At 40.7% G+C, this 11,306-nt stretch overlaps 1 protein-coding gene across 1 annotated transcript; it reads left to right on the top strand.

Moving 5' to 3' along the window:
* The first annotated feature begins 223 nt into the window (after positions 1–223).
* On the top strand, positions 224–10,368 carry hsd3b7 (hydroxy-delta-5-steroid dehydrogenase, 3 beta- and steroid delta-isomerase). The gene is made up of 6 exons (XM_026359670.1): positions 224–1,050; positions 2,916–3,071; positions 5,949–6,057; positions 7,669–7,768; positions 8,228–8,390; positions 9,198–10,368. Exons 1-6 carry the CDS (start codon positions 891–893, stop codon positions 9,608–9,610), a joined length of 1,101 nt encoding a protein of 366 aa, XP_026215455.1. The 5' UTR covers positions 224–890; the 3' UTR covers positions 9,611–10,368.
* Positions 10,369–11,306: the final 938 nt, after the last annotated feature.

The following is an 11,306-nucleotide window of genomic DNA, read 5'->3' as shown; positions in this document are numbered from 1 at the left end:
GCAAACATGAACAGTAGCCAGGAGGCACTACTTAACTACAGGAACCTCCACTGTGGTGACTAACCAAACTTAACATTGGACCATTTCATTCAAGTCTCTACATCGTATGTTTTGTTTGAGCAATCACAGCTTTTAAAACAGTGTTATCTCTGGCAACAGGATCAGCTACCCCTCCTCACTGAGATACAGGTTTTTGTTCTTTTCCAGACTTCGCCTGAACCCACCAACACGCCGGCTATGACCAGATGTCCGTGAAGACCACATGTGCATAGTTCTTTGCTTGTGAGGCTGCACAGGCCTTCGCTGCAGCTGTCTCAAGATCCAGCTCATCTTGGCAGAATGTGGTTATTTTTAGATTCTTGTTGAGGATCTAATAACAAAACCGTGCATAAATACATATTTGCCCGACAACATATTGAAAGCACTTCTCTGCTTATCCTGGCCCCTAATCTCAAGGAAGCCTTTTGAACTGAACCCTGTCTTCCCTGACTTTTCTTCCAGTTTCTTTCCCACAAGGAGCTAAACTTTACCACCAGCTCTGACAATTTGATCACATGCACAGACCAGAACAGCTGAGGCTCTGACAAACCCATTCATTACTCCAGCTGAAGCTAATTTATTGACATCTCTCTGGCCTCTCTATAATCAGCCCCTGCTGATTATAATTTGACTTAGAAATAGGTGTTGGTTAAGCTGGTAGTGACCTATTGATGGTTAATATAGTACTTCATGTGTCTGCATGGTGGACTCTGCACCGCCCCCTCCTCCTCTGCTGCACCAATCAAAACACACTCATCTACTAACTGCAGCTGGTGCGTTTAAGGGCAGTGTGCAGCTGAGGGGACAAGTACTTTGAATCTCGCAGTGTTACTGCAGCAGAGTCTCGCAGCATGTCTGGAAGCCAGCGGGGACTCGTGTATCTCATAACCGGAGGATGCGGCTTCCTCGGCAGGCACCTGCTCAGGGTCTTGCTGGAGAAGGAGGACGAGCTGGTGGAGGTACGCGTGTTTGACAAACACACGGACCGCAGTTTGGAGGGAATGAGCACAGGTGAGGAAAGCAGAGGCGTTTAAAGCCTTTTTTTTTTTTTTTAATATGCTGATTTTAGGTTTATTACTATTTGACACAGTCGCTTACTTTTTTTTTTTTTTATAATAAATTAAGTTAAATTAAGCTTTCGTCAACTGGATCATGTATGACAGGCTATGGAGCTCTTGTGATCATTTTATTTCAGTCCTTTTGTGAATAAGTTCTTATCTACGTACTACTGTCTGAAATCCATATATCTAGTTTGTGATCAGCAGAAGACGTGATGTTGCTTGATGTGTTGCAATATGTGTGTGTCCAGTTGCCTTTGCTCCATGTCCCCTGCGCACACTGGCTCTTTTAATCTTCTTAAGTCCATGTCTATGAACATGTTTCACTTCACCATATTGCATTTCTACTGGAAATAATGAGGACAAGCACCTATATGGCTGTTTAAATGAAACCCCAATAGTGGAGATGATGTGTGTGATATAGAGTATAAATAACAGGGGTTTCAGTAGTGTGACAGGCAGTGATGACGTCTTCTTAGTTCAGCTGAATTGTTTATGTGGCATCGCCTGACATTAATTTCCCTCATGTGATGTATTGTCACTGCTCCAGCCTGTGGTGATGACAGCTGGACAGAGAACTCGGGATAGCCAACTCCCCAGCATTTCCTCTTCCAGGATAAAGATGTGTCCTGGTGTGATTCAAATGGTGTCCGCTTGTGTCGTGTTTATTCTGTGCTCACACACAAATGTAGTACAGAAGTCACATTCAGCATAAAGGTTTTTTCCCCTCAGGTGGGAGGGATGCACCTAACCACACATCACACTTCTCTCACGCTGTGAGAAATGCTTTGTTGGGCTTTCATTATTTATTGCCAGGCAGCACTGAGGCGGCAGTTTCGGCCCCCGGAAGGATCAGCTCACAGTAACTGGAGAGCTCAGCCTCAGTGACGTTTGTTACAGTCGTTTAAGCCTGAGTAAGATGAGTCACTGACTTGTGTCGTTTTATCTGTTCTTCACTATTTTGAAGCATTTAATATGAAGAATATGTCGTTTCCCATTTGTAAAAATCACAAAGATGAATGCAAATACCTTGTTGGTTGTCTGCATTGCAACACACGTTCAGAAGTCCACTCCTTTAATGTCAGCTAAAGGTTATCAGCTGGAATTTCAAGGACAGTGCTTAAGAGCGAAGATAAACCAGGCGTGCAAGGCCTTTATATATGATAATGACACTTAATATCATTAACTAAAAAAAAAAAAATAAAGATAATAAAACACTACATGATGTTTCCAAGTAGGAGGGATAGTTGGGTGTAACTATGTTGTACACCGCAAAATATTTAGTGTTTTATTTGACATTTGCTATTGTGCAATATTCTTTCTTCAGACTCCCTCAGTAAGTGTCCTGTTATCCGACTGTTGTGGGCACTGTTGGGTGTTGTTGCTGTAAATCACGGAGGAGGGTTATGTTTCTGTCTTTTCGCATCATTGTCATGAAGTGCGTCATTGTGTAATTGGGTTTTCCTTATGCGCCCCTGCTGACAACAGATTGACAAGTTTGAGTTTTGTGTTTTAAGAAAATCCCCTCCTCTAGAAGTGGGGTTTGCAAATTATACGTTTCCTAACAGAATCACAATGTACATACCGAGCTGATGGTATCACAGTATGCAATTACAAACGTGTGAGCAGATGATGCTACCCTTGAACAACATACTGTGTTGCTGCTGAGGCAGGACCGTGTTGTCCAGACATTCCTCAAAAGAGGAAGTTTTGTGATTGTTTGGTAAACAAATTCCTCTGAGCCTTTTTTCCACTTCTACTTGAAGAATTCTTTGGAAAACGGTCCTTTGACTTTGTTCCTCCCTGTTTCTCCCATAGAGCGGACAAAGGTGGTGGTCATTCAGGGGGACATCACAGACTACGACAGCGTGCTGGAGGCCTCCCGCGGGGCCGACGTTGTCATCCACACAGCGAGCTTGGTGGACGTTTGGCACAGAATCCCGGAGACCCTCATTTACTCGGTCAATGTCACAGGTGAGGCATCGAGGGGAGCGGTGACCCGAACGGAAAATGACAATAAAACAGGGACGGAGAGGAAACATTTCTGGGCGGCTCAGTTGAACTGTGAACGTTTTACTTTGGAATTCTACAAAACAGAGGAAATCCACGCCTGCTGGGTTTTATTATTCATCCAGGATTGTAAAAATGTTGGTTATAATGACGTTAGCCTGCCACATTCTATCACTTGGTGGTGTAAAGTGCGGGGAAACGTTTGACTTCTTGGCAGCCCTAGTACACATTAAAAGTACCTAGCCAGTGGTTTCCTAACGGACCCACAAAATTACCCTTCCTTTTTGGGAACTTGGCATTACAGTAACAGAGCTGCTGTAGCTGCAGCTAAATATAGTCATCTGAAAATCGTTAAAGGTTAGGGCCTTGTGACAAACCACAGTAAGGTGGTGTGTGTAGGTAGCTGAGTCACAGAGGTGTGCTTGTGTGGTTGTTTGTCGTTTCTGTTATGTTGCACAAGCTTGCCGTATATGTAACCTGAATACTGTCTAAGGCTGTCATTTTGGAAAACCATATTGCATCACGTCCTCTAAACACAACTTAGTGTGGACTGCTAAACAACAGCACTACAAACGCCCTAAAAAAAAAAAAAAAAAACTAGTGAGTTGAGAGAAATACGGAAAAGATGAGTGCAACCAAGACCCTAAAGAAATGTTTACAGTATGCAGGGCTTGTTGTACTTTAGATCATTTGGTTTACAAATATTTTAAAAGACGTGACAAACAACATGTAGCCAGTTGTTTAATTAAAACATAACCCCACTGTAAACGTAGGGAATTACATACTTATGTGGAGCACCTGAACACAGCAGGACGTTTAGACCCACAACAAATCATATTTTTCCTAATGTTTTAGTATAAACCTGGTGACATTGTCTGAGTGTTTATGCCTCCACATGAGGCATTTTCATTACATGTGGAACATCCACTTGGACTCATGGATGAACTGATTAGAATATAAGTCTGGATCGACATGCAATTAAACTGCAAGTTGACCATTTAGCAGAGATACACAACCTAAAAACAATCTCCAAACCCCTTTTTAAAAACACACGCGCCTCAACACAAAGCCTCTTTGGTCCTACTGAAGAAACAGATCTTTAAAAAGTAGATCACAAACACAGATTCGTGTTCCTAAAAAGACTTGATTCCCTAGAACAGCTGGTCAGCGTCATTTTTAGTAACATGCTGTAACTCATTCGTTAGGAGTGTTGAGCATTTGTTGAGAACTATTTTCATCCGTGGGTTATTGCACGTGTTGTTTTTCAGGCTAGTAGTCCGGGCAGCACGTTTTCACGGTAATAAATAAACCAAATGCCACAGTCGGCCTCACCGCTGTGTTTTTTGAAAAGAGTGGAGCGTCACAGGTTTTAGAGACTCAGACATGTTAGTTAGACCTTTTCATTGCTGGGTGTGGTATTGTCCAAGGATTTGTTGAGTGAAAGCAAAACTGAAATGTATTCAGTCTTATCATTTGAAAATATGCTCAGGAAATACTGGAGCTTGAAAGGATACACATGTTTTTAATTTATGTGAATCTCCATCCAGGCTGAGGATATTGTTTATTATAGAGCAAGCTGCAAAAACCATTTACATATCCCCTGTCTGTGTCTGGGTTTTTGTTCATTGTGAATTAGACTGGTGTTGATGCCTACTGTGATTCAGCAAATGGTCAAAAGATACCTTTGTCATCTGTTTGGGTCATCTCAGGGCTTTTCAAATACCCGTTTCCCAGAACAGGAGTGTATCTTTCCTTCCAGAACTGAATGGATCATTTATTCACATGTCTGCAAGTTGTCGTTGTGAAGCTGAATACGTTCACGATGACTTATTGCACTATTGTAATTCACCAAGCCTAAAAAGATTTCAAGTGTTTGTGCCTGTGTCAAGGACACGGAAAAGGGCTGGGAGTCTTGACATTGTTTTCCAGTTAGTATCTGTTTTCGTGAACTATCAAGGCTCTGTGTTTTCTGGCCTTCAGCTTGACATACATTTGTGAGTGAGACAGATTAACTATCGTAGCCACAGGGCACTGAAACGTCTGTAAGACAGGTTTTATACTTCAAAACCCCAAGTTATCTATTCAGTTAGCTATTCAGCCTGACATAATTTAACTTCTAGCATCTGTAATCTTACTTTGTGAAATCATGCACCTTAATTATAAACTTCAACAAAGTAAAGAGCCCTAATATTCTAGTACTTTTGGAGGGGACTCCAAAAAGTGTTTCCTAAACGCTAAAAGTTCCTCATTATTACAAGACAATGAACACTTTTTATGTCAGTGGCGGTGAGACCATACATTTCTCCCCAAGGTGAAATTTGTGCATTAGCCTTGCTGGCATTGTTTAGGTATGACAACATTGGTCGGTTGGTCCTCCACTTTGTCTGTTTGATGGATCTGCAGGATCTACTGAGATGAAATGTGATACAAATCTTCATGACGCATCTGGGTGAATCATAATGGCTTTGGCCAGTTAAAGATTAAAGCACGAACTGTCATTGTGAGTCCAGCTCTATCTTCATTCTCTCTTCTTCTTCTTTACACTACATGTTCACTAATAAAGTCCAGGTGTTGGTGGAGCATGTGCCCTAGACTTTTAACCTCTACAGTATACTACAGCTTTGATCTTGATTGTTGTATTGAGTTTCAAAGGAGAATTTTAGACTTTCAGATTTAGGCTGTGTGGACTCAGACACACTGAAGACGCACAGCTACATTAAAGTCAATTATGTGACTTTACAGGAATGAGAAACTTGCGTCACCTAATAAAAATTCAGTCTATTCAAATTCAAACCCCAGCATTCTCCGTCTGTTAATGGACAATGTTATCTTTCTTCCCAGGAACGGAAAACGTGATCAGCGCCTGTGTGGAGTGTGGTATCCAGTGCCTGGTATACACCAGCAGCATGGAGGTGGTCGGTCCCAACATCAATGGAGATGCATTCATCAGGTAAAGATCAAACAAATACAATAAATATGTGTATTTTCCTCAAAGGTCAAGATGAAAGTGTTCCTCCGGTGTGAGATTAATATGCTCTTTTCATAGGACATAATAAAAACTTTTAGACAGTGTGGACCAGTCCAGCAGCACTTACTGAACTAAATCAGTGATACTGTAGCACACAGAACAACAGCTGTTGCCAGCTTGGCAAAAGGCCTGTGTCTTTGGAGGACACACCCAAGCACTGACAGCTATACAGTAATTTACAGTACTTTTTAAGAGTAATCGTTCAGCTCTTCCAGCTCTGTGGTCACCGTCTGGCATTCCTGACTACACCACAGTGAAAAACACGAGTCTCCTTACAGAATACAGATATGAATGGGTGCAGGTCAGAGTACAAAAACACACACTATTCAGTTCCCTAGTGGTGTAATCAAGGAGAATCAGTGATGTAATGTCATTTTTTTTATCTTCCCTGTGTCACTACATAATGATTCCCTTTGAAGTTTACTATCAGAAGCATGTTATATAATGCTGCTGCAGCTGTACAGCTTGCAACTTGTCTGTAAGATTAATCCCAAACACGTATTACCAGTTCCAGACGGAAAAAACGGCTCAACGTGAATGATGCATCGGTTGATGCTGGAAAAAACTTTGTTGAATAACAACCACATCCAAGTGTTTTCAACTTGCTGACAAACACTTTGAAGATGGCACATTTTAATGATGTATTTTTGGCTGTACATTGTGTCCTGTCTTTCACCTTTGAAAGCTCAGACGACAGCACCAGCTGACAATGGTGTTTTTAAGTATTGATTGTCTTGAGGGGTGTCTGCATCATGTTTGGTGCAACGACACACAGAAACCACAACAAAAACGACTGTACAAGAATAAAATCACAGATGACAAACAGAGTGGACTCCTAATGTTGTGAGTCAGAGTTATGTACATGATTTTGTCTTGTTGTGTCTTGTTGTGATACAGTGAGATCATTCATATATGTGTTGGTTTGAGGATCCATGCTTTTAGATTTTTGGTTGACAGTTATCATCATCTCATAATCATCTGGGAATAGCTCCAACCTTCTTAAGCAGGTCTAGCTAATGGATGGTTACACATTTTTAAATTCCAAACCTATACATCCCCGTATTGGCAAACCGCCAGCGCCCACCTGCACTTTTTTTGCAAGCCATGACATTCTTCCATGTGTTCTGTGGTAATTATGCATGTGGATATGCATGTATATATCTACAGCTGTAGCCCAGAGAAATATTTGGCATTCTGTATGTTTACATCACAGGTTTAAGTCACTGTGTAAGAATGAATCTTTGTCTGCTCTTGTTGAAGACTGGCTTAGTATAAACACAGCTGAGTTGAATGCTGCAATATATGACAAGAACCATAGCACAGACACGTTTCAATTTGATTTTTATCTTTTTTCCTGTCTGTGACTCTGAGTTCCTCTCTCTCTTTCTCTGCAAGTTTCCCCTCTGAGATGATTTTTTCCATTTAGCCTCATTTCAACACATTCCTCTCATGCATGTGGAAGGGTCAAGAAAACACTTTGAGCTAGCTTTCTGCTGAATGCCTTCTCTGACTGCTTGACGTTTTTCTCTACAGAGGCAGTGAAGACACACCTTACAATGTTCAGCACACTATGGCCTATCCCAAGAGCAAGTCGAAGGCAGAGAAAATTGTGCTTGAAGCCAATGGCACCAAGGTACAGTGTTTGACAATTCACTTCACAGATGGATTAATATGGGTTCTGGTGCTTTCACTGTTACAGTATTACTGTCCAAATCACAGTAATACTGATTTATTAAAAGCACATTTTAACAGCTGACCCCCTGTAAAAACTAAAAAAGAAAACAATGTTGACATGCTGTGGGCCTACAAATGCAGAATAGAAAAAATTATTATAAAAATGATGAATACTGCATATCACGATTGAGAGAGAATTGTTTTCTCAGAGTTGAATTTTCAGAGAAATCACTACAGGGGAGTTACTTGCGCAATTATGCTGCAAAATGCGAGATCATCTCCGTGTGGCCTTGCTGTGGTCTCACTCAAGCTATTTATGAAATGGACCCTTTGTGTATTATTTTATAAATTTAATTTAGTTTTGTTACCTCCTGTGTGATTCTCAACACTCAAAACCTGGTTTAAATTTCCTTTTTAGGTGAAGGGTGGAAAGTGTTTATACACATGCTCTCTGAGGCCAACAGGGATCTACGGTGAGGGGCACGAGTTAATTAAGGACTTCTACAAGCTGGGTGTTCAAAGAGGAGGCTTGATTATTGGGGGAGTACCAGACCACACTGAACATGGGCGTGTCTATGCAGGTGAGCCTAAAACTACAGTTTTTGTCATAGCCACAACTTTGAAGACAAGTCGGAGTGCTTTTTAATGTCCTTCGATCAGAACTCTGTTGCGCTCATGTGTCAGAGCAAACATGAGTACACCAAACTTCAAAGGAGAAATTTCGAACAGCCTAGCTCGACAGCTTGTGTTCTCGCCCGGACTAAAAGCAGAAGTGCAGTTAGCATGCAGCCACTTCCTCTGCATTTCACAGAAGCCTGGTTGTGTAGTGTCTGAGGAATACTCAGGCTCAGGCCAAAAAAAAAAAACACTAATGTCCTCTCAGGCACATGACTCAGGTACAAAAAAACATGAACGCGATGAACTATAGGGACAATCCTGTCCCTCTGTGAGCCCTATTGGACATCACCGGTTGTTACGCAGCCTCTTTTTCTGCATTTTGCACAGGAAGTCTGAAGTCACACCTCAGCCAATGTCTATTCAGCAGTATGAAAACCTCATCAGAAACTTAGCTGTGATGACACTTCCCATCTGTTTCAACTTGCTGGTTTTAGTGATGTATTTTCTTATCTGGTCATGGTTTTGCATGTTGGTTATGATCAAATCCCTGATATTACATTGTCAGTCTATGTGTATGGTGGCTGGCGTGTGAACAGAACGGAAACTGCAGTTCCTGTTAAATTGTACAGGTTGGCTACTGGACTAACAAGTTTCAAGTGTACTATTGCTACATTAGAGACCTCACAGTGAGGATGTCAGTGTAATGTTGTATCTAGGTTTACTTCTTTCATCACTGACTTTGGCACTCACCCATTTGTTTGTGTTGCTAGGCAATGTGGCCTGGATGCATGTACTTGCAGCTCGAGCCCTCAGAGAGCGGCCGCAGACAGTCGGAGGTGAGGCTTTCTTCTGCTACGATGACTCACCCTACAAGAGTTACGAGGATTTCAACATGATGTTCCTCTCAACATTTAACTTCCGAAGAGTCCGCATGCCATCGCTGGTGATCTGGTTCCTGGCTATGGTTAATGACATACTCCGCTGGATACTTAGCCCCATGTATAATTACACACCACTGCTGAACCGTTACACCTTAGCTGTGGCTTGTACCTCCTTCACAGTCAAAACAGACAAAGCCTTGCGTTACTTTCAGTACTGTCCACTGTACGACTGGGATCAGTGTCGAGCTCGCACCCAGAAATGGGTGGATACATTTCCTCTGGATAACCCCAAAGACTCCTAACATGACCTCAACTACAGCAACATGCTTCTGAAGCTGCTATGGTTATGAAGCTGAAGACACACAGGCCTCCAGATAAGTCTGACCAATAAACAATTGTGTTAATAAACAATTAGGTCAGACCTGAGAATGCTTTTATGGTATTTAATATTTCTACTGAGGTTTGGTGCAGTCATTTCTGAAAGCAAACATGTATCCTGTGTATTTTCATAACAAAAATTCAGTATTCCTCATACAATGCATAGCAATATATTGGTATGAAAAGAAAATGGTAAGGGCTGTGGTGATGAGCAAAGATGACACCAAGCACACCAAGTAGCTATCTAGCTGTGATGGGTTGGGTGCCGACTGCAGAAGAGAAATATTCATGCAGATTCGTTACTACTGCATTAATTAAGTGTAAAATCTTAGTCTAGTATATTTGTCATAGTTACAATAAAATAATTTGTTGTAATGAAGAACATGTTGATAGTTTTGTTAAAGAAGATTTTACTGGTTCAGTTTATAAGAGATTGTACCCGTTAAGATTATATTAAGATATAAAGGCTTCTACACGATTGTCTATTAATAATTAGTTAATTATTAATCATTAATTATGACAACTACACACAACTGACAAGCAGATACACCATGTAAATGCACTTTAAATCTGTATTTCATTAATGTGTGTTATTAATACCAGTGTTTTATCTTGTATAATTTAAGTAATTTAACATTTTTATAATGGCATCACAATGCATCATGTAAATTGTTTTCATAATTTGTAATAAAGATTTTTTTACATGTATTTTCACAGTTTTGCTTATGATTTTTCACTTGACTCAGATAACACGGAGAGGCTACATATTCCTGTTCATAACTAATGATAACTGAATGTCCTGTTTAAATCATAATGAAAGTTTGTAGTCTGGTGACATGACGCATGTTCTCTAATTTAGTTATGTTGCTCTCAGAGCTCCACCTCTGGATTTCTATGGAGACACCAAACATTGTTTATCCAAAGTGGAAAAGGCCTGTCTGTAGCTTGTGGAAACTTGTCATCAGACTCCATGACAACCAGCTGGTCACATTTATTTGTATGAGTAAGCCTAAACGTATGGGAGTTCCCTTGCAGAGGGATGTTGTTCCAGCATGCCAAGGTGTCCCCCATTGGTTTTCCATAGCAATTCTCATAACATTTACAGAACCGCTTCTATAAAAAAAGTGGAGCGATGACTCAGAACCTCTAACCACAGCCTGTGATGACCTCCACAAAGAACAAAATATTATAATTGATATGTATTTAAATGTATTGCAATTTAGATAATACATAATATATATATACATATATATACATAATAATAGCCTCATCAGCAACAACAATAATAATAGTATGCATACTTGAAGTGTGTATTTGGGTGGTCGTGAGAACTTCAAGGGGTTTTTTAGTAGTTAAGATTTAATGACTATGGTACAAAAACCTTTATGTTAAAGTTATAGGTTATAAGAACTGGGATTAGGTATTAAGTTGTTATGGTAAGGGACTAAGAAATGCATGATGTCTTATCCTTGTATATTCCGTGTGTGTGTGTGTGTGTGTGTGTGTGTGGGTTGTGTGCGTTTAACAAATGTGTTTTGTAACATCACACAAGCTCAAGGTCAACAAAACGTGTAAATATAGGGGATTGTGCCATCTGCTGTCTATTTGTAGGCTCTTCAC

Source organism: Anabas testudineus, chromosome 8, assembly GCF_900324465.2.
Source record: "Anabas testudineus chromosome 8, fAnaTes1.2, whole genome shotgun sequence".
NCBI classification, from domain to species: Eukaryota; Metazoa; Chordata; class Actinopteri; order Anabantiformes; family Anabantidae; genus Anabas; species Anabas testudineus.
The sequence above is the reverse complement of the archived record's forward strand: the minus strand, read 5'-3'. Positions and strand labels throughout refer to the sequence as shown.

What these genes read in the sequence shown, in the direction of transcription:
- hsd3b7 (XM_026359670.1), top strand. Translation starts at nt 891, where the DNA reads ATGTCTGGAAGCCAGCGGGGACTCGTGTATCTCATAACCGGAGGATGC. An exon ending in TTACTCGGTCAATGTCACAG is followed by an intron (nt 3,072 to 5,948) that starts GTGAGGCATCGA and finishes CTTTCTTCCCAG; the next exon opens with GAACGGAAAACGTGATCAGC. An exon ending in AATGGAGATGCATTCATCAG is followed by an intron (nt 6,058 to 7,668) that starts GTAAAGATCAAA and finishes TTTTCTCTACAG; the next exon opens with AGGCAGTGAAGACACACCTT.